This window comes from Amia ocellicauda, chromosome 5 (assembly GCF_036373705.1).
Source record: "Amia ocellicauda isolate fAmiCal2 chromosome 5, fAmiCal2.hap1, whole genome shotgun sequence".
Taxonomy (NCBI): Eukaryota; Metazoa; Chordata; class Actinopteri; order Amiiformes; family Amiidae; genus Amia; species Amia ocellicauda.
The window spans coordinates 32,414,926-32,438,709 of NC_089854.1; the positions used below are offsets into that span (position 1 = coordinate 32,414,926).

The 23,784-nt window shown below is 38.5% G+C and overlaps 1 protein-coding gene and 1 long non-coding RNA gene across 3 annotated transcripts; one reads left to right on the forward strand and one right to left on the reverse strand.

Annotated features, from left to right (window-relative positions):
- Window positions 1–5,225: 5,225 nt before the first annotated feature.
- On the reverse strand, window positions 5,226–13,180 carry LOC136750061 (uncharacterized). 2 transcript variants are annotated; one of them, XM_066704822.1, is made up of 8 exons: window positions 12,940–13,180; window positions 11,698–11,805; window positions 11,094–11,201; window positions 10,490–10,597; window positions 9,885–9,992; window positions 9,286–9,393; window positions 8,683–8,790; window positions 5,226–7,618 (listed from the first exon to the last, which is right to left on the reverse strand). In XM_066704822.1, the coding sequence occupies exons 1-8, from the start codon at window positions 13,010–13,012 to the stop codon at window positions 7,602–7,604; spliced, it is 738 nt and encodes a 245-aa protein (XP_066560919.1). In that variant the 5' UTR covers window positions 13,013–13,180; the 3' UTR covers window positions 5,226–7,601. The 2 variants fall into 2 exon arrangements, with proteins under 2 accessions (XP_066560919.1, XP_066560920.1); XM_066704823.1 differs by lacking the exon at window positions 11,698–11,805 and having other exon boundaries at window positions 12,940–13,179.
- A 2,417-nt stretch (window positions 13,181–15,597) lies between these two features.
- On the forward strand, window positions 15,598–19,643 carry LOC136750580 (uncharacterized). Its single transcript, XR_010816897.1, has 3 exons — window positions 15,598–16,693; window positions 18,607–18,696; window positions 18,958–19,643. It is a non-coding gene; the product is annotated as an uncharacterized LOC136750580 (long non-coding RNA).
- The last annotated feature ends 4,141 nt before the right edge of the window (window positions 19,644–23,784 follow it).

The window sequence follows — 23,784 nt, forward strand, 5'->3', positions numbered from 1 at the left end:
TACAAAACTGAGGTGGCACAATATTCCAACTGAGGGGCATTTCCCCCTTGTAGTGCTGGGCCTGTCTCTTTCAAACCCCCAAAACAGCCTTTGAATGGTCAAAAACAGCCTTTGCTGATTAATGCATTTTTTTATCAGAACAATCAAAAACTCACTTTGCTGGGACCTTCAGAAAATAGAGACCCTGCCTCTGAAAGGTTATAACGTGTCACTCATTGCGGAGTATAAGGTCAGGCTGCGGGTTCGACTCCATCTTTGATCAGGAAAAGAAAGAGATAAAACGTTTAATGCAGAGAGAGGGGGCGGATCTGTGCGCATACGGCTCACTGATTGGCTCATTACAGCGCTGCTCACTATGCTACAGCGTGATTGGTCAAAATTATCTCACAAACCTCAAACGTTAATTCTACGTAGATATATGTACATTATTCCTCTCTACAAATATAATAACAGAAACTGAGATGTAGTGGAGTAAAAAGTACATTCTTTTGTTCATAAATGTAGGGGAATAAAAGTAAAAATAGCCACAAATAAAGTAAAGTACAAATACTCGAAAAACGTACTTAAGTACAGGAACGAAGTATTTGTACTTCGTTACTTTACACCCCTGTTAGATGGAGCAATGTTGCGCAAATGAAAGAATGAAAGCTTAGAGATATTCTTTATATGGGACTCAAAAGATAGTAACGAATCAAAAATAACACCCAGATTTCAAACCTCAGAGGAGCAACAAACTTCAACCCCATTTGAAGACGACACTACCTATTTATGGAAGCTGTTGGGGGATCCAATTAACAACACTTTGTTTTACATCCAACTATCATCATATAGACAATCCTGAATTATGGAAAGATCTAAATTTGATTTGGGATAAGTCTGCAGATACCTTTGCATTTCATCAGCATAAAAATGAAAGTTTAGTCCATGGCTATGCATTATTTGACAGAAAGGCGAAAGATAAGAGTGGTCATATAATGTGCTATGGGTAGAAGTGGCTTAGGAGCAGGTCATCCGCCCTCTCAGCACCCTGATTATTTATCAAAAACTTGGTGCAATACTGGCTGCACTCTCATGTAAGAACATTTTCAAACCTACAAAATTAACCTACAAAACTCTTATAATTACTAATCTCTTAAGGAGCCCTTTAATTTTAAACTGTTCTTAAGTGCAAGCTTTACACTTACAAATTAGTTATTTACAGGGTCAAATTTTGGAAAGCTTAATTTATTCTTTAGCATCCTCACATTTCTTTATAAACAGGTAGTTAGGGGGGCAGTTTTTTGCAATAAATAGTGAACTTAATATTTTAATCACAAACTTTTTCTGGTTTTCTTTCCTTTATCTTACTAATCTTGTAGAGTAATATTACTGTTTATTAAACAGAACCATACAGAAACATGAAAACAACTTCCACAACAATTTATTATAATCATAAAAAGATGCCTTGTACTTTATTTTAATTGTTTTCCTGTGTTTCTGTATGGTCTTAACTGCCTTAATGCTAAGGTGTAATATATTAATACATTGATAGATAGTGTACATTTCTACAGTTTTATGGTTACATTTACATTTCTGTCTTCTCTTAAGGAATCGTTGCATGGTGAAGCATACGGTTTGGATTTGCACCTAAAAAAGCTCAGTTAAGAGACTGTGGTATACCTATAGGGGGGCATATTCCTAGCCGTTTTTAACCTTTTGGTATCAACAGCCTAGTCTCAGTAGATTAAAACAATACTCAGCCCAATGTACAGAAAATCCATCAGAACTGAACTTGTCCGAGTATAACAGCCTAAACCTCACGTTATCAACATACTACAGTTAAAAAGGGGGAACAAATGGCTAAATTTACGAAACAGAGAAGGGAATTAAGAAGTTTCTGAAGACGGTTCTGACCCTAACCCCAGAGGAGCCACTTAAGCTCCTCTTGAGGAAACCTATGAGGAAATATTTAAAATGACTCTGATACAGGCAACAAGCCCACAAAGCATTTTACACAACTAATCAAGTGCAGTAAAATATTACTATAATGTAGTCCCTACTTCTGTTTGCAGTGTATTTTTTGTTCCAGTTGGAAATTATTTAGACAGAGAAGATGTGGTATTACAAATTTAAAATGAAAATAAACAGTTGTTGCATGATACCGTTTTTGACAATCATGCCTATATAATAAAGGCCCTCTTTCTGTTTATGATGCATGTTTCATTACAACTGGAAACCTAGATGTAGACAATAGGTCTTATAAAGCATTTTTCAAAACATTTGACGTGAATACCATTGCATATCTGACCAATATAGGCCCGATTTCTATTTTCTCTGCATGTTTAAGACTTTAATCACATTTTCACACCCTATTTGTAGGTTTGAATAAGTTCTTTATGAAGAATTGTAAAATTAGAAGTGTTTCTCCCACTTGTATTACAAGAGACACTAAGAAAAAGTGAAAAGGATGTGCTACAGTAAAACAGACAGTAAAGAACTTCATAGAATTCATACAGAAAATCTTTTAGAAATGTACTCTGCGGTAGATCAGAGTGACCCCTGTAAGTGTACATGAGTGCAGCCAGTATTGCACCATGTTTTTGATAAATAAGTCTGGGCGCTGGGAGGCTGGATGACCGGTGTCACTGCTTTCGTGGCTCTTGCCTTTTTGTGAAATAAACTTTGTAATATTTGTAAACTTAATTTAATATATATATATATATAAATAAGTATAGATTAAATGTGGGAATTAATGTATACACATTTTGGTGTGAAGTGGTATCTTGTACATATTCGCAAGAAAGTAATTTTGTTCCAGACAATCTAAAACACACCCAACAATGAATATGAATACTACATGTTAGAACAAACACATGGAAAAAGTATGACAAATAGCCTTTTATCCATCCATCTTCAAAACCGGTTATCCTGGGGATAGTCGCGGGGATAGCCTTTTAATATTTGTTAAACATGAAACACATTTATGTAACACAGCCAATTTTACCCGGTTCTTAATGGCATTGACACCAGAGCTCTACAAGAGGGACTACAGGTGACGTGCCAGTTTCATTAACCAATTTATTACATATACTACAGGGACAGGTAATTAGAAACACTAGTTAAAACAATAACAATGCCGTCCGAATGTCTGCCAAGCTCCGCTCTCAGCGAGTGTCTATCAAGTGTCCTGGTTTCCCCGGACGCAGCTACAGTTGAGCTCTGCAGCGATGTGTAAAGAGCCAGGCTGCTGCGCTGCGCTGCGCTGCGCTGCGCTGCGCTGCTCATCGCTATAGACACAGGGGAACTGCGCACACTGCGCACACTGCGACACAGTTGAAAATCCCAGCAGCCCGGCACCGCAGCAGACCTCCGACTGGATTGAGACACCGGGATTCAGACAGCAGCCCCCTGCCTCCATGGTCGGTCAGTATGTATACACAGGTTAGCAAGAGAAAGGGAACAACCACGCCCATACACACCTGCCAGTGACTAACTACAAATCAAATAATAACATGCACAATTAAAATGCCTAACTCACAATTCTCACGCGTGTTAATTAACCCCCACAATCAAGAATAAAACCTAGAATACAAAACTTACAATAATTAAAAAACAAAGCCACCACCTTGTTACAGTTACATGCATATTGATTAAACGTAGGCAGTAATAGCATTTAGGATAGATGAAAAATCATGGTTTGTAGCGAGGTGGGGAAATGTAAGGAGTCGAGTCCCGCAAATAAAGTGTTAAGGGTGGGAATAAGAGCGCAGTTTGCGCCATACGAGCTGCAGTTAAACTATAGCCTATGATGAAGAGAACACAGTCTGAAGCGATATAAGCCGAAATGTCTCCAAATGTTTTGAAATGGGAGCTTGTTTGCATCATTATTATTATTATTATTATTATTATTATTATTATTATTATTATTATTATTATTATTATTCCGTCGTGCAGTTAATAATTTGATCAGTCCTTACGATTTTACACGTAGAACAAGGCGCGGCGCGGAAGGTGGAGCTGAAGCGAGTTTAAGAAAATATTATATTATTCTCCCCTTTAAACACAACTTAACAATTAGATAATTAAAACAATGCAGAATCCGTCAAATTGCAATAATAGATTACCCCATTATATTAGTAACAAAATGATTGCTACTTGACTGGGCCCTTTCTGAATTTTCGGGCTTTTCAAGCAAAGTATATATATATATATATATATATATATATATATATGTTAATGACAGTTTGTCAGATTTGGTTTGCCAAAAAAAAGCACCTTATTAAGATATCTCTAAATGGTTTGCAGATATCCCTAAATCATTTCAAGATACTATAAATGATTTAGAGATATCTCTAAATATTTGAAGATATCTTGAAATGCATTTAGAGATATCTCTAAATGATAATTTGGCTTGCCATACTTTGTCTATCCTTAATATCCAAGACATTTTGTTGGAAAATATGTGGGATACATTTGATAATTTTCTTAATAATACCATTTCCTAATTTTCTTACTGATTCTGCAAAGCTTTATCGGTTTTAATGCTTTTTCTTCAGGTACAGTATTTACAATACTTTATCTGTGTAATAATACCTCAATTAATGATAGTCTGACTACAGTAATGCACAAAATGCATTTTCTATCACAGAAAATAAAGCAAAGAATGTGCTGTTTTGCCAGAATTGAAGACCTTTAACCTGTATGCAGGTTATGTTATGTTAGAACCAGCTATTGGTGTATTTATAAATATAATTATATAATGTATACTTACAAATCATATGATTAAAATATGTTTCAACGTATGTATCAGTTAATTTCTTCTGCATTTAGTCCACTGTCAGAAGCAGAACAGATGTCTAACCTGGAGCAGCAGTTGTTGAATTAATCTTACGTGCAGTGGTGCTCACACCAATTATCCCATCAGACCTTTGTGTAGTAGAGACCTGTTCGCTGTCACTCAAAGTTAAGACATTCACCACTGCAATGCACAAGAGCACAACACCAGCAAGGAGACCTCGGAGAGAGGACTGGAGGTGACAGCTCCAGATTTGTGACAGAAAATGTCACTGCATAGGTTTGGCTCAACTACTAAGTCAACTACTACTACTTACTGTTGTTGCTAGCGTTTACTTTAAGGATAGAACCAACTATTGGTGTATTTATAAATATGTTTATAATATGTATGTGTAGAAATTGTATATAGAAACATTGTATTTGTCTTCCACAAATGCAGTCAGTGTCCGGAGTCAGGAATTAACATTTTATTGTTTAATTATAATGGCCTTTGGAGAGTCAGAACAACACACAGAGGGCAAGCCTCAAGTATGCCACACTATCTCTGAGTTAAGACCATGATTAGACAGCTGTTTATACTCAGGTTCAGCAGGTTTAGAAGATAACATCATATTAGGCAGCATAGTTTAACATACATAATGATAGTTCTGCTTTTGACCATCTTGAGTTTATTATAATATTATTTATTATAATGTTTATTATTATATTATACATTTATATAGTGCTTTTTATCTTAGACACCCAAAGCACTTTACATGTTTACACCTCCATCACCACCAATATATATCACCCATATTATGATTGAGTCATTCTCTGTTCCAGACAGATGCCAGCTTTGCAGATGCTACTATGTTTTGATAAGTTTAACAATAGATGAGCAGCCTGTCTGCTAAGACAATAGAAAGGTATCTGTTTTAGTGTAAATGAGTAATGTGGTTTGCACCGTAAAGCATGCAGTGACCAGGTCGCAGGGGTCTTAGTATAATTCCACAGACACTGACAGTCCTTACTATGAGTAGGGATTAGTAGTGTAAAGCAGGGGTTCCCAGATTGGTCCTCGAGTTCCCCCTGTCCTGTTGTTTTTTGTTCCACCCAAGATCTTAATTGTGTAATTGATTACTTAATTGAACTAACAATGTAATATTAGGCTCAATTATATAATTAAGAGCTTGGCTGGAACAGGACTGGAGGTCCTCCAGGACTGGTTTGGGAACCCATGCTGTAAAGCACAATTAAACTTATTTCTGATTATAGTTTTGAATTTTAGTTCCTCCCCCCTTTTGGTTCTTGGCCAAGCAATTAAAATGGAACAAGGAACATCAAGACCAGAAACTCCAATGCAAATACATTAGGACTTTGCTGCAAGTGAATGGCATAAAAAACGAATAAATTGTTCATAGATTTGATGAGCAGACCCACCAGACACATATTCAAATGTCCATCAAGTACCTTTTAAGAGGCATGCCTTAATAAGTACACCAGCATCTTCATGGAATACATTTCCCATGCAGAGTTCAGTTTAGACCCATGGAGGTCTCCTCTGCAATAGAAAATTCACCCATTTGCAGGGTATCGGTCACTTACTACAAGACACATGACCAGTATAATTAAGGTGTGTTAATCAGATGTGACACACCATTGTGTCGTAGATATATGAATTGCCTGTGCAATTCCCTGCCGGAAATCTATGTTTCGGACAATAAAGTCTGCTACACTATTTCTGATATAATGCTGCATTCCGTGCAACAGTCAGTTGGCCTCAGCAGTGTCATGGTGCCATTATGGGCCATAGAGCTCCAGTTTCCTAACATTAACACTGTATCATATATAGAAATTGCCAAGCTCTCAAATCCGCTTATATGGGGGTAAATATGTGAGTTTGGTATTTCAGTAAGAATTCAATAGTAGTTGTGTTTCCTTGAGCAGTAGGTTTGGTCATGATCAATTTGTTAATTTGTAAATGTATACCTAATATTCTGGCCTCTGTAAATAAACTATTATGTAGTTTCTGACAGCAGCAAACAAATCATTATCATAAGTATCACAGAAACGTGTATAGTTCAACATGTTTTCTGCATTGTACAAGCAAATGTATACACAACACATGTAAAGAAACAAAAATAATGTTGAAAAGCAACAACTTGTCCTTGAGCAACAGACCCACACCCTGTGATGACTGTCAGGCAATCTTCTCAGTGTATGTTTGTGTGTCTTTAATTTTCTATTAACTTAGGGGGCAAATTGGCACTAATGTCTCCAGCCACACGTCTTCCTCATCTACTTCCACTTCATGGTGCTACATGTCAGAAAATGACACTAGGTAAAGAATGTTACAGCTCAGCCAATGCACAGTATGTGTTCATTTTCTCAAGCACTTTTGTGATAAAGAAAATCATTTAACTTGCATCAAAATAAATTCAACATAATGTTTATAAGCTGTGATTGTGATTACCATATTCACATTGTATAACATAATTTAAGTTTTACAGTGTAACTTTCTCTTCAATTAGTTCATCCTTGGGGGTTTTGACTAAGGCAGGGCATGTGATAGGTGGATTACATCTGCAGGTAATTGAATATAACAAAACAAACACTCTCTTTACAGTGTAATCAGTTAACAACATCATATAGGGCTTTAGGTTAAACCATCTCTGATTAATTGTGAACTCCAGTGCCAATGGTCCTCCTCATATTAATGTTTTGATAGCAAAAATATTAAGGTCTCAATGTGATACAGTACATGTAATCCAGATGTGATCTAGTCTCAGTGTCCCAGAAAATGTGCCTGTGTCTTAAGGCATGGCAGTCTGGTCTGGAAGTAGTGACCTCTATGGCTGGATTTTCCCTGTAAAACAAATTAGTTATTTGAGTCCAAGCCGTTAGAAGTGGATAGATTACGGGGACTACACAACTACTAGTTAAAATGCATGTTTACTAAGGCTAAGGGCTCTCAAGTTTTAAATGCATTTATTTTGTCTTATAGTATGTTTTTTATTTTTCTTACTATGGTGACAAAACAAAAAGTCAAAGTCAAAGATGCAAGAAAAAACACAACTGGAACATCATGATCTGCCATGAGAATCTTTCACCATCTCATGCATAATACCTTATTGACTTGCTACTAAGCAAGTTCATTATTCGTGATGTCAATTGCCTTTCTGTACTGTAAATATAAGCCCAACATACCAAGCTGGCACAGTTCCACTCCAGCATGGCTTGGGTACAGTAGGGGTTCACAATCCTGGTCCTGGCGACCTAATGTCCTGCTGGTTTTACAATTACAATTAACTAAAACCTTAATTTAACTAAGAATTTGCTTTATTTGACTTTTATAATTTAAATTAAGTTTCCAGTGGTTTAAAATTCTTAAGCTCTCATTAGGCCAATTATTAGATCAAGGAATTGAAAAACACAAAAACAACAGCAGGACATTAGCTCCCCAGGACCAGGACTGGGAAGCACTGCACTAGTATAAACCCAGAAATAGGAAACCACATTTAGATTGTGACTCTTCCATATCCAAAATCAGTAGTATTTCATCCAATTTAACTTTTTTCCCCCATTCCTTGAATCACCACAATGATATCAGTGTTCATATGGTCATGTACATTTAGGAGCTGAGAGACCTGCGTGTATGAAGGATTTTAACTAAACCAAGTTTCAGTCTCAGGTAGGATTCATTCACAGCATGTACATTACTATTTTTTTTTTAAATATATTTTTTTAAATGGTGGCACTGTCCGTGGAGTAGCTTAAACCATTCACTTGCACTTGCAAACTATTGATGTATTTATACTCATGATTATAACAAGTATGCATACAAATCATATGTTTCGATGTATGTATCATTACAGTCATTGAGGACTCAGTTCAGGTGCAGTGTCAGAAGCTGAAAAAACAAGCTCTTACCTGGAGCAGCAGTTGTTGATTGAATCTTACTTGCAGTGGTGCTCACACTAGCAGCTCCATGTGTGGTAGATGGCAGCTTGCTGCTAGTCGCTGTTGTGACAGTCACCACTACAACATACAAGTGCACAACATCAGCAAGGAGACTTAGAGAGAGGACAGGAGGTGGCTGCTCCAGATCTGTGTCAGAAAACTTGCCCTTTCACCTGTTTGCAGATGTGAGTCTTCTAAAGCAGTCGTTCCCAAACCAGCCTGGAGTACCCCTTGCCCTGCTCGTTGTTGTTCCAGCTGAGCTTTTCATTGCTTAATTGAATGTTTAATTGATCTAGCAATTCAATTTAGGGATCAATAAGGAGCTCATCTTGAAAAAAAAACAGCAAGGCAGGGGGTATATCAGTACAGGTTTGGGAACTTCTGTTCTAAAGTCAAGTCCCACGTACTGCTGTTGGCAGCATTTGCTTTAAGGATAGAGACAACTTTGTTGTATTTATACTGATGATTATAACAAGTATGCATACAAATCATATGTTTTGATAGAGGTATCATTACATTCATTCAGAACTCAGTTCAGGTGCAGTGTCAGAAGCTGAAAAAACAAGCTCTTACCTGGAGCAGCGGTTGTTGATTGAATCTTATTTGCAGTGGTGCTCACACTAGCAGCTCCATGTGTGGTAGATGGCGGCTTGCTGCTAGTCGCTGTTGTGACAGTCACCACTACAACACACAAGTGCACAACATCAGCAAGGAGACTTAGAGAGAGAACAGGAGGTGGCTGCTCCAGATCTGTGTCAGAAAACTTGCCCTTTAACCTGTTTGCAGATGTGTTTCTTCTAAAGCAGTCATTCCCAAAACCAGCCTGGAGCACCCTTTGCCCTGCTGTTTGTTGTTCCAACTGAGCTTTTCATTGCTTAATTGAATGTTTCATTGATCTAGCAAATCTAGGGATCAATAAGGAGCCCATATTGAAAAAAACCCAGCAAGGCAGGGGTACATCAGGACAGATTTGGGAACCTCTGTTCTAAAGTCAAGTCCCGCGTACTGCTGTTGCCAGCATTTGCTTTAAGGATGGAGACAACTTTGTTGTATTTATAATGATGATTATAACAAGTATGCATACAAATCATATGTTTTGATAGAGGTATCATTACAGTGATTCAGGACTCAGTTCAGGTGCAGTGTCAGAAGCTGAAAAAACAAGCTCTTACCTGGAGCAGCGGTTGTTGATTGAATCTTACTTGTAGTGGTGCTCACACTAGCAGCTCCATGTGTGGTAGATGGCGGCTTGCTGCTAGTCGCTGTTGTGACAGTCACCACTACAACACACAAGTGCACAACATCAGCAAGAAGACTTAGAGAGAGGACAGGAGGTGGCTGCTCCAGATCTGTGTCAGAAAACTTGCCCTTTAACCTGTTTGCAGATGTGTGTCTTCTAAAGCAGTCGTTCCCAAAACCAGCCTGGAGCACCCTTTGCCCTGCTGTTTGTTGTTCCAGCTGTGCTCTTCATTGCTTAATTGAATGTTTCATTGATCTAGCAATTCAATTTAGGGATCAGTTAGGAGCTCATCTTGAAATAAAACCAGCAAGGCAGGGTGTACTCCAGGACAGATTTGGGAACCTCTGTTCTAAAGTCAAGTACCACTTACTGCTGTTGCTAGCATTTGCTTTAAGGATGGAGACAATTGTAGTTGTATTTATAATTATGATTATAACAAGTATGCATACAAATCATATGTTTTGATAGAGGTATCATTACAGTCATTCAGGACTCAGTTCAGGTGCAGTGTCAGAAGCTGAAAAAACAAGCCCTTACCTGGAGCAGCGGTTGTTGATTGAATCTTACTTGTAGTGGTGCTCACACTAGCAGCTCCATGTGTGGTAGATGGCGGCTTGCTGCTAGTCGCTGTTGTGACAGTCACCACTACAACACACAAGTGCACAACATCAGCAAAGAGACTTAGAGAGAGGACAGGAGGTGGCTGCTCCAGATCTGTGTCAGAAAACTTGCCCTTTCACCTGTTTGCAGATGTGAGTCTTCTAAAGCAGTCGTTCCCAAACCAGCCTGGAGTACCCCTTGCCCTGCTCGTTGTTGTTCCAACTGAGCTTTTCATTGCTTAATTGAATGTTTAATTGATCTAGCAATTCAATTTAGGGATCAATAAGGAGCCCATATTGAAAACAAACCCAGCAAGGCAGGGGGTACATCAGGACAGGTTTAGGAACCTCTGTTCTAAAGTCAAGTACCACTTACTGCTGTTGTTAGCATTTGCTTTAAGGATGGAGACAACTTTGTTGTATTTATACTGATGATTATAACAAGTATGCATACAAATCATATGTTTCGATGTATGTATCATTACAGTCATTCAGGACTCAGTTCAGGTGCAGTGTCAGAAGCTGAAAAAACAAGCTCTTACCTGGAGCAGCAGTTGTTGATTGAATCTTACTTGCAGTGGTGCTCACACTAGCAGCTCCATGTGTGGTAGATGGCGGCTTGCTGCTAGTCGCTGTTGTGACAGTCACCACTACAACACACAAGTGCACAACATCAGCAAAGAGACTTAGAGAGAGAACAGGAGGTGGCTGCTCCAGATCTGTGTCAGAAAACTTGCCCTTTCACCTGTTTGCAGATGTGAGTCTTCTAAAGCAGTCGTTCCCAAACCAGCCTGGAGTACCCCTTGCCCTGCTCGTTGTTGTTCCAACTGAGCTTTTCATTACTTAATTGAATGTTTAATTGATCTAGCAATTCAATTTAGGGATCAATAAGGAGCCCATATTGAAAAAAAACCCAGCAAGGCAGGGGGTACATCAGGACAGGTTTAGGAACCTCTGTTCTAAAGTCAAGTACCACTTACTGCTGTTGTTAGCATTTGCTTTAAGGATGGAGACAACTTTGTTGTATTTATAATGATGATTATAACAAGTATGCATACAAATCATATGTTTTGATAGAGGTATCATTACATTCATTCAGAACTCAGTTCAGGTGCAGTGTCAGAAGCTGAAAAAACAAGCTCTTACCTGGAGCAGCAGTTGTTGATTGAATCTTACTTGCAGTGGTGCTCACACTAGCAGCTCCATGTGTGGTAGATGGCGGCTTGCTGCTAGTCGATGTTGTGACAATCACCACTACAACATACAAGTGCACAACATCAGCAAGGAGACTTAGAGAGAGGACAGGAGGTGGCTGCTCCAGATCTGTGTCAGAAAACTTGCCCTTTCACCTGTTTGCAGATGTGAGTCTTCTAAAGCAGTCGTTCCCAAACCAGTCTGGAGTACCCCTTGCCCTGCTCGTTGTTGTTCCAACTGAGCTTTTCATTGCTTAATTGAATGTTTCATTGATCTAGCAAATCTAGGGATCAATTAGGAGCTCAGCTGGAAATAAAACCAGCAAGGCAGGGGTACATCAGGACAGGTTTGGGAACCTCTGTTCTAAAGTCAAGTACCACTTACTGCTGTGGTTAGCAATTGGTTTAAGGATGGAGACAGCTATTGGCGTACTTATGATTAGAACATGTATACATACAAATCATATGTTTTTGATGTATGTATCAGTACATGGCTTCAGGACTCAGGTGCAGTGTCAGAAGCTGAACAAACGAGGTCTTACCTGGAGCAGTGGAAGTCATTTTAATATTTTGTGTTGTGGTGTTTGCTACCAAACCCTTGTGTTGTGTTTTTGGAGAAGCAGTTTTGTAATGATTTTTGTGATCAGACATAAATATATTAGATCAAATATTGATGCCTCTGAGACTAAGACTTGGTTATTGGATCTAATGTTTTCATAATGGTGCAGGCAAATAAAGAATACATCAAATTGTGATCACTTGATTCATGATAGGTAATGGCTACTTGATAAGTTTATCCTACATGATTTGCAATACATATTAACATAGTCATCGAATTTAACATGGCTGTATGAGGTTTTATTTTGTATTGCAGTTTCAAATTTGTTTATTTTGGATATCATGAACTTCTGTAAATTACCCAATTTAGCTATCTTTGAATTTAATTCCTTTCCTTTAAACAGCATCTCTGTATTATTGACTTTTTGCAATCACAGAATTCCTTCAGTCTGAAGGCTGGGAAGGAAATTGATCAGTGTCTCAGTGCTAGACCAAACATCAGGGCCCCTGTGCTGCACCCCTGGCTAGAGTGCACCTGAATAAAGTGTGAGTTATCCAATGTAGTAAAAGAAGGCTAACTTAATCTGCCCATATTGATACCAATGACTAGCAAGCCAGATAAAATTATTTTGCTTACCCAAATTTGGCTGCACTACATTAGCTTCCAGTGTGGTGCACAGCATCAGAGTGAGGAACAGTGGGAGAATCATTGTGCTGCAGTTCAACAACGCCGTCTGCTTTCTGTGTATCTCAATGTCAGATTGCTGTCTCTTTCAGGTCTCACAGGCTCAATTTATAGAAGGAGGTTGTCCCACCTTGTTCATTGTCATTTCAGTGACTTATGAGAAATAAATTTTTGGGACAGAAGAACACTGAAGGAGGTATTGCATACCTACATTTAAACATGTGTCTTAATGCCTCAATAAACAAGTTCAAACCTGTTTGTGTGCTATTTGCATCTGGTTTGAAAAGGTTTTCTGATGCCTAATTAAAGATTTATCTGTAAGCCATGTCTTTGTTTTGTTTACTATAGCTGTGACATTTATGTTGACGGATCCATTACCCTGGATCATCACTTCTCATGTGCAAAGCCGCAAAATAATCTTCATATTTCAAATACAACACCAAAACAAACAAAAATAAACCCACCCCCATTGCACTGTCAGTAGAAGTCGAACGATAGTGGATTTTCAAAACCAATAATGATAATTAGGGTGGGGTTTCTGATTAATCACCCGATTATTATTTTTTATCTATAAAATCAACATATTGTCTAAAATATATAGCACTAAATGTAAAATTGCAACAGTTTGAACTTTATTATAAACAGTATGAACTAAAAAAATATGCAATCAATTACATAAAATAGATCAATTCAAAATAAATTACAAAAAAAATTAAATAAGTCAAAATTCTGGAAAATTGTGAAAATTTGAAAAAAATTACTGAAAGAATGAATTTATTGGAAAGTCTTTTATAAAATTACAGCATTAATTTAACATTATGCTTTTTAGATCATTGATGTAAATAAACTACAAATTATGAAATTACAGTCAAGTCAAGTCTATTTGTATAGCACATTTTCATACACAAGGCAACTCAAAGTGCTTTAAATAAGACAAAAAGACATATATAAAAATGTTATTAAAATAAATAATAAAGTTTGTTCCAGCTATAAGTAGCAAAGTAACAAAAGGCTGCCTCTCCATGTTTTGTTTTAACTCTTGAAATGGATAATAAGCTGGCATCTGATGACCTTAGGGCCTATGGCAAGAGCAGCTCAGAGACATATGAAAGCCCTAGCCTATTTAGTGACTTGTACACAAGCAGCAATGCTTTGAAGTTAATTCTTTGATTAATTGAGAGCCAGTGCAAAGACCTAAGAATTGGTGTGATGTGATCAATTTTCCTTGTTTTTCTTAACACTCTAGCGGCAGCATTTTTAATAAGTTTCAGATGGTGAATCGCTTTCTTTGATAGGCCTGTAAATAAGCCATTACAATAATCCAATTTGCTGGAGATAAAGGCGTGAATAAGCTTTTCTAGGTCCTGTTTAGGCATAATGTCTATGAGTATTGCTATATTTTTTAAGTGATAGTAAGCTGATTTTGTTATTGAATTAATATGGATATTGAAATTTAATTCTGAGTCCAAAATTACACCAAGATTTCTGACCTGAGTTTTAGTCTGAAGGGACAGGGAATCAAGGTGAGCACTGACTCTAAGTCTTTCATCGTGAGCGCCAAAAACAATTATCTCAGTTTTATTAATTTAATTGTAAAAAATGTTGGCACATCCAGATATTAATATGTTCAATGCAATGAGAGAGTGAGTGAATTAGACCAAAATCATTTGGTAAGAGACCTATGTAAAAAATTTTTGTAAGATTTGTCCTCCCGGGAGCATGTAAAGACTGAGGCCCAAGGATTGATCCTTGAGGGACACCACAAATTAAGTCATTGTAATCAGCTCAGAAGTAAAAATGCCAATGAAGACAAAATACTTTCTGTCCACTAGATAGGTCTCAAACCAATTTAGGTTATTATAAAATTGGGTTGGACTTTCAGGTACCAACCTAAATTGGTTTGAGACCTAATCCAATACACTGTGTAGTGAGGTTCCTGTGGGGTTTAGTTTGTTTCTGTAGATGATATTATTAAATAACGGAAGCGTATCTATAGGAATAAAAAAGAATACATGTTTTGACTCTTTCGTTCTTTCAAACTCTAAATTTACAATCAAATTGAATCGATCCACACTACACACAGTGTATTGGATTAGCCAATAAGCGCACTGGATCCCACTCACTAGCTGTGATTGACAGAAGGGGCTTTGTCACATAGAAAAAGAAAAAGAAATACAGAACCCTGCATCGCAATGTAAAAGAGCACTGAGAAATGTAAATAGCAAAGCGGCAAATGGGAAATAAATAAATGAATAAATAGATGTTGAAATAAATAATTGAATAAATACATAATCAATAAATGTAGAAATAAATAAATTAATAAATACATGTTGAAATAAATACAGAAATAAATACAGAAATGTCCATTTATTTATTTCAGCATTTATTTATTTATTCATTTATTTCAACATGTATTTCAACATTTATTTATTTCAACATTTATTTATGTATTTATTTATTTATTTATTTATTATTTTCTCTCTGTATTTATTTTAAATTTAGGCATGGATTATCCTCCATATGATGGGGGTGAAATCTGGATTGAAATTTATCATGGCAACCATTAGAAATCAAAAAGTTACTAAGTTGCTGATGTAAATAAAGCTGCAGTCAGCTGTGTGCCTGGGGGCAGAGCTGCCTGGTGACCCTCACTCTCACAGAGGCTCAGTAATGGCTGCTGTGTTGCTGGCTCTGGCAAAACAGAGACACAAAGACAGTATTTCATGCTTTCCATTTGTAGATTTGTTTAGTAGAACTCCATTCTTATTCCTCAAATGTGACTGCACTACTTTTTGTATTACTTTTATTTATAGATTTTTGTGTTGCATTTGCAAATAATAAAGGGGGTGTTTTTTTTACATCAGGATTAGCAAGGAAACAGAACATTCTGGAATCGTATAAGGGCGTCATCATGTACACATACGCCTAATGTTTTTAATCCACGCAATTGATTTACACAAATCAATGTGATTGAAAATAAATACTATAAACAAACAAATATATGAATCTACAAATAAAAGACTGCAAATAACTCAGTAGGAATGAGAAAAGATCCAAATGTAAAAAATGTAATACCCTGATTTAAATGTCCACACTGCTTCGCGTGTACAATAACTTCATATAAAATATTTTTAAACACAGCAATTGTTATTCTTCACTACTACACTGCTTAGGGGACATAATACATAATATTTATTATACTTCCCGATTAAATAAATGGTAAAATCCCCTGGAAAACACAGAAAAAAATAATCTAGTTGGGAAATTTTACTGCCTGAAAGCTCTGGAATGTTCCCACAGTACTGAACTAAATACATACACAAAATTAAGCCAAGACAATACAGTGAACCCTGATACAACAGTATGTATATATAATGAAGATTTTATTGGACAAATTAAAGAATTGAAATAAAAGTGAGAAGAGCACAGTAGAGAGGATGGATGAATGTAATTAATACAATTGCTTTAGGCTTTTTTGATATTTCCATGTATTTATCAGCTAGCTGCTTTTCCCCCAGAATATCTAACTGTCAAACACTGTGTGAAAAGAGTGCTGTCCTTTTTGTCAGTACATACACATGTGAAGCAACCTTTTCAACAATGAACATTGAGAAAAGAAAACAGGAACAGACTGACAAATGAACATTTGGCTGCCTCACAAGGGTCAAGGAGCATCAGACACACTTCCGCTCATCCAGCTTTTAAAGTAAGTTTTGAAAATCTAATGGATTGTATTATTATTATTATTATTATTATTATTATTATTATTATTATTATTATTATTATTATTATTATTATTTTAGTGTTACTAGCATTTCATTAAAGAAAATGTCCTGTGGATAAAATGTTGATATAAGATTTAATCCAGCCATATAGATTAAAGGTTAAATTAAAAGTTAACTGCATAATACATATTTGAAATACATATGGAAGTATCTTGTGTGTAAAGTCTTGGTTTAGCTTTACATAGCAGAATCAATCAAATAGAAAGATGTTAGGGGTTAAAGAGCAATGTAACAGTACATCCATCCATTTTCAAAACCACTTATCCTGGTGAGGGGAACCTGGAGCCGATCCAAGCTGGCATAGGGCGCAAGGCAGGAATACACCCAGGACAGGATGCCAGTCCATCGCTGGGCAACACACACAGACGAACCAACCCCACGCAGACACGAGGAGAACATGCAAACTCCACACAGACAGGGTCCCCCCAGCCAAGACTTGAACCAGGGACCCTGGAGCTGTGAGCTGTGCCGATTCTAAATGACAGTTTGAGCAGTAGTTGTCTGCCATTTCAGAACATGCCATTTCACAACAGCAAGGCCATACTGAAAAAGTGCCTTAATAACATCGACAGGAAAGATCTCACTCTCACAAAGAGTTCTCAGTCATGTGCACAACACTTTTTAAAGTCATTTCACAGAGGATGCATACTTAACCCTGCTCTGGTACCATGAAAAAAGTTACATTGAGAGTACCATTGGGTTGGGGTCACAGAGACCCCATGGTACCACAGCAGGGTTAAAGTGCATTGGCATCCTGATAGGGCAAGAAAGAAATACACTTTGAATGATGCTGCAGTAACATCTGAGTTGGCCCATTGTATGCACAAGGCTCAATCACACTTTTGTCTCAAGGCTTTGAAAACAAATAAAGAAGAGCATTAATGAAAAGTTGTTTAATTAAAAGGAATAGATGAGTAATGAGAAAGCTTGCTGGAGCAGGGCGACGCCTGACACAATGCAGATGTGCCTGTTTGGTGAATACTGAACAAAAGCAGAACTAGTACAAACTGTCAGGGTTGGTAGAAGTACCTAAAGCCCAAATTATTGTATATGCCACCCCCAAAGATGGTATGAGGTGGGGAAACCAGAACCACCCAGTGTACTCCTCGCCAGGCTGGTTCAAAGCTGAGCACACGCAGCCCATGGACATGGCAAGTAAAACGCAAGTAGTTTATTATCCACAAATCTCTGATAGTGTTTTAAAGTGACAGGGCAAGAATTCCACCTACAGATCTCAGCCAAGTTTATCAATACAGTAGTGGAAGTAGTATCTTAAAACTATCTAAACTAATGTACCACGTCTTTAATCATCACTGCTATAAAATACACCTACAAATGCTAAAACTGAATTTCACAATTAATTCCCTAATTACTATAATCTCTACAAAACTAATTTAAATTAAGTGCTTCCCAACCAATTTACTATAACATCTCCTCAGAGTCTCAAAAAAAAAAGAAAAACTATCCACAGTTACAGTCAATGTAATTTCTCACTCCATGTGGACGCGGCTCCAGGTGTCCCTGTGCAGGGCAGCTCTTCAAAACTGGCTTTAGGAAAGAGAAAACAGGAAAGACATTGAACTCCACCGAGTATACAGTGAGTCGCTCAGCACTGTAGTCAGTAGCCATCTCTGCTGAATCACTTCCAATCTGTTTTTTCTGTATCTCTCTCTCTTTGCCTTTCTCCCCAGGGATTTCCACTGGGGTTTCTGGATCCCCAGAGGACTACACCACACCACGAAGTTGCAGTACAGGACTACAAAATACTGGGTGTATATCGAGTGTAATAATTCCTAGTGTTGATTCTATTTCTCTCTCCTTTCTCTATCTCCAGGTTAGGGGGGGTCCCTGACATTGTGCAGCTCATTAAGGCACAGGGGCTGACATATGTGTTCTAGAACATCCAGGCTCACCATCCAAGAAGGTGAGTTATATGAACCACTTTTGCTTTGCCAGCAGCCTGAGACCATTCAGCCTCTGCACCATGAATAACACCAGGCCGCACTCGTGGGATCCCCCGCTGTTCTACAGGGCACTCCGAGCCTTTGCACTCGAAGTAGGCCTCCACAAAGCCTCACTGGTGCATTACCCAGGAGACCAGCAGAATGGAAGATTTTCCTCACGAAACCTGTAGAAAAACCCAGGCTAATGCTATGTCTGGCTTGTTCTGTCTATTCCTCCACAGGTTTGCCATACCTGCACAGACGACCACCCAGCAGATCCTTTACGGACCAGCCAGAGGACTGACAACATCAACTCTGAGGTGCTGGTGGCGTGTCTGCGTGGTAAAGCAGGCCCTGTTGGAGGGAGGGACGGAACTTCTGCTTGTTTAATAAGCAGGAGCTGGACCCAAAGGCAGTCGTAACGAGGGGAATGGTCCTAGTGAAAGACCATGTCAATCTGGAGATCCATCAGAGGGGCAAGGAGGAAGCCTTTGAGAATTGGAATATCAAAGATCTGGGAGAGCTTAAAATCCCATGATGGGATCACACCTCCGGAGATGGATATTCCCCCTGCCGGAGCCTGAGTCCAAGTGCTTTTATTCCTTTAAGAAAATGATTGCTTTTAAAAAATATTTTTAAATTGTTTTTAATGTATTTTGGAATTTGTTGCCTGATTTGGTTTGTTTCTTGGTTTGTCTGTTGCATTGACTGTTATTCTTTCTTCAAAAATGCATTAGAGTGTTTTTGTTTTGGTTCTTTTATTGTTTTGTTATGTTTTTTGTTTGTCTAATGTATTTACTGTTTATTTTTTCAATGCAGTAGATTGATTTTTGATTTTAAAAATTCACTTTTGCACTTGCCTTGTTTAAGGTATTTCTCATTTTATTTCAATGCACTTTTTTGTTTTGTGTTCTTGAATATGATGTATTTTAATGTTTTAGAAATGATTTTAGCATTGCATTTAAATAAAAAAGATTTAATAAAAATAATTACAATTTTGAATGTTTTTTAATTGTAGTGTAAAATACTTTAAACAATAAAACAGTATATCTCCAGGTTAGGGGGGGTCCCTGACATTGTGTGGCTCATTAAGGCACAGGGGCTGGCATATGTGCTCTAGAACATCCAGGCTGCTGGCAAGAAGGTAAGATATATGAACCACATTTAATTTACCAGCAGCCTGAGACCATTTGGCCTCTGTGCCATGGACAACACCAGGCCGCACTCGTGGGAGACCCTGCTGTTCTACAGGGCGCTCCGAGCCTTCACACTCAAAGTAGGCCTCAACAAAGCCTTGCTGGTCTCCTGGGTTTACAAGACCATCTGTAGTCAGATGAGATCTACCCACGAGACCAGCAGAATAGAAGATTTTCCTCCTGAAAGCTTAACATATTACTCAGATTCTTGCACAATGTTCAAAAGTCAAAATGTATGCCTACGCAGGATTGTTTCTGAGGAGTGCTGGGTCTTGTCACACCTCACTGACCGTTACTGAGCAGGTCCTTCAGAATAAGCTGCTGAGATCCTTCCTTACCTGGACATTTATCTTTCTAAGCCTGCAGCCATAGTGAGACATAAGGATGTTTTATGTAAGAATGTTCTAAATAATTTAGCTTTTGCCTTTTCTTTCAAACTGCAACCAATAAGCTTACATACTCACCCACAGCCTGTCAGAAGCAATTATTTTGCCATGGTGACAGAGATAATTTCACAGGTAGTGTTTTTCATAAGAATACAAAAACTAACAAAAAGTAAACTGAGCTGAGTACTTCAGTACCAAGGTATAAATTGTTAGAGTTTAGGGTTACATGAGTTTGCCATCACTGTACAGGTTTCCTCCACAAAGATCTGAAGGTTCCTGATGTCATCTGGTCTTTTATCAGTTTTCCTCCCAGGTTTTGTTTAATCTTTCACCCACCTAACCCCGTGTGGGGAACCTTCCCTACCCGCTTCTCACATGGGTGACCACTTCACCCCTCCCTCTCCACCACTGGCCGGCCACACACTCACCCTGCAATGGTCTCTGCCTCTCTCACCTCTGCTTCTTTTTATTTTGGACATAGTCTGGCTCTGCTTTAAACCACAGGGCCCAATCCACCAGGGGAAAAGTAACAGGTGAGTAATGAGAAAGCTTGCTGGAGCAGGGCGATGCCTGATGCATTGCAGGTGTGCCTGTTTGGTGAATACTGAACAAAAGCAAAACTAGTGCAAACTGTCAGGGTTGGTAGAAGTACCTAAAGCCCAAATTACTGTCTATGCCACCCCTTAAGATGGTATGAGGTGGGGAAACCAGAAAAAAAGAAAAACTGTCCATGGCTACTGTCAATGTATTTTCTCACTCCACGTGGATGCAGCTCCAGGTGTCCACAAATTCGCAGAAAGATGTCTCCTGGATGGTGTCTCCCCACTTGAGTGTTCATGTACAGAAGGGGTTTAGCCCAGGTCGACATCTGCACCTACAAGGGTTGCCTGATAAGGGAGATGGAGGCTCATATTTTTAAAGAATGCCCCTTTGTGTGCAGGGTCTGGCTCTTGTTCTCTCTGTTCCTCCACAGGTTTGCCATTCCTGCGCAGATGACCACCCAGCAGATCCTGTACGGACCATCCAGAGGATTAACAACATCGGCGGCACAGTGAAGCAGGCCCTGTGGGAGGGACGGAACATCTGTTTGCCAGACCTGAAGACCATCACACGAAGGAGCATGAACCTAGTGAAAGATCACATCAGAGGGGCAAGGAGGAAGCCTTGAAAACCTGGAAAATCCAAGATCTGGGGGAGCTCCCCCTGCTGGACATATAGCCCGAGACCAAGTGTTTTTATTCTTTTATTGATGAAAATTATGTCTTAAAAAATATTTTCAACTGTTTTTACGGCATTGAATTTCTAATTTTGTATTTTATACTCTTTCTGTTTTGTTTCTTTCTGTGGTTTTGTTCTGTTGTTGTTTTGTCTGGCGCATTGGCTGTTCATTCCTTTTAAATGCATTAGATTGGTTGTTTGATTTTGGTTTCTTTGATAGTTTTGTTTTGATTTGTCTAATGCATTAACCTTTTTATTTCACAATGCATCAGATTGTTTTGTATTGAATTGTTCTTTTGGTTCTTTTTTTCATTAATTGTTCTATTTTAATGCACTTATTTCACGTTGAGTTTTTTTTTTCTGAATATGATTTATAAACTTTATAAACAGGGAATAAACTTTGCCCTGCAAGTAACCGCTGGCTAAATACAGGCTGTGTAGTGGTAGGGACTACAGTTCCCATGAGGCTGTGTGTGTAACTTTCGGGGGGTTCTAAGTAAAGACGTTCTGTAGTATAATCACAGCTTGCTGTCTCCTGTTTTATACCTGTTATTACAGGGTGGAGTACCACTTGACTCCAGTCATACTATTATGTGATTCTTCAAGTCACAGTAAAGGGTATGCATCATTATGAGTGACCACATTCAGCTTCCGGTAGTCCATGTAGAACCTTCAGGAACCATCCTTCATCGTGACCAGGACCACTGGCACTGCCCTGCATCACTGGGACTGATGCTCTCAGCCACTACTCACTGCTTCACAGCCCCCATAGCTCCTGGTACATTGCTGGAGGCACTGGGTAATAATAAACAGGGTGGTAAATCCTAAACGCTATATCCCTAATCTAATAACACTCAAAAGAAACCAAATTGAAGCACACAATCCAAGGGATGAAGAACGCTTCCCCGCAGCTGGACCAGGAACTGGACTTCATGCTGGACCCTGTCTCTTCTTCCAGAGAAATCTGTGGGTAAGTGCAGTAATTACTGATCTTTAATTTATCAGTGTAGCTCTCATACATCTTTGTCTCTCTAGTTCTAGAGGTCTAGGTGAGGGTTTCGCTCGTTGCAAGTTTCCACCAGGGAGTGAAATAAAGCCATTCAATGCTCAAGTTACTGTGTCGGTTTCTATCTTATCTATATCAGAAACTGAGCACTTATATTTGTGGTGGGGGTCCCTCAGTTCCCCCCACACTCCCATACAGCTCGCACTCATATCGGTACAGGTCTCCCAACTGCTTCTTCAAACTCCAGCTACCGCTGTCATCAGACATGGTCGGGCGCTGCAAGGCTTGTATGTCCTGGTAACTCTGTCTCACACGTGGCACTTCCCTATGCCGCTTCAGTTGCCGTCCAGTCTAAAAGCTGTCCTGGTATTGCACTCTATCTGGCTCCGGCTCCTGCTCTGGCTCCTGCTCCTGCTCCTGTGCTTAATTGTGTAAAGAAAGAATGTGATTAATCAATCAATTTAGTGAAACAAACCAATCAATCAAACAGTGCACAAGTGATTAGAAACATCAAAACCACACTGATAATAAAAAGAAAATCATATGTAATAATAATAATAATAATAATAATAATAATAATAATAATAATAATAATAATAATAATAATAATAAAACCAAAAAAATAAAAATACATTATTAATCAAATGTGATAAAGAGCCTTTTGTGACACATCCCTCGCCAGGGGGCAAAACTCCATACTCTTCTCTTCCCATCATTCTGGTACAAGTTGATCTTTATCTCATCTGTCCATAGGATGTTGTTCCAGAACTGTACAGGGTTCTTCAGATGTCTTTTGGCAAACTCTAATCTGGTCTTCCTGTTTCTGGGGCTTACCAATGGTTTTCATCTTTTGGTAAACCCTCTGTATTTACTCTGGTGGTCTTCTCTTGATTGTTGTCTTTGACAGAGATACGCCTACCTCCTGGAGGGTGTTCTTGATCTGGCCAACTGTTGTGAAGGGGTTTTTCTTTACGAGGGAAAGAATTATTCTGTCATCCAACACTTCTGGGCCTTTTGGTGTTCCTGAGCTCACCAGTGCGTTACTTCTTTTTAAGAATGTACCAAATAGTTGATTTGGCCACACCTAATGTTTTTGCTATCTCTCTGATTGGTTTGTTTAGATTTCTAAGGCAAAACTGAAGGCAACACAACCCAAGAACAAGTAGGAACTAAAGACAGCTGCAGTGCAGGCCTGGCAGAGCATCACCAGAGAAGAAACCCAGCATCTGGTGATGTCTATGGGTTCCAGACTTCAGGCAGTCA

Bases quoted from the DNA above. Each gene is read 5' to 3' on its own strand.
- LOC136750061 (XM_066704822.1), bottom strand. From the start codon at position 13,012: ATGATTCTCCCACTGTTCCTCACTCTGATGCTGTGCACCACACTGGAA. The intron at 10,598-11,093 runs GTAAGAGCTTGT...TGTGTGTTGTAG, and splicing joins ATCAACAACTGCTGCTCCAG to TGGTGACTGTCACAACAGCG. The intron at 9,394-9,884 runs GTAAGAGCTTGT...TGTGTGTTGTAG, and splicing joins ATCAACAACCGCTGCTCCAG to TGGTGACTGTCACAACAGCG.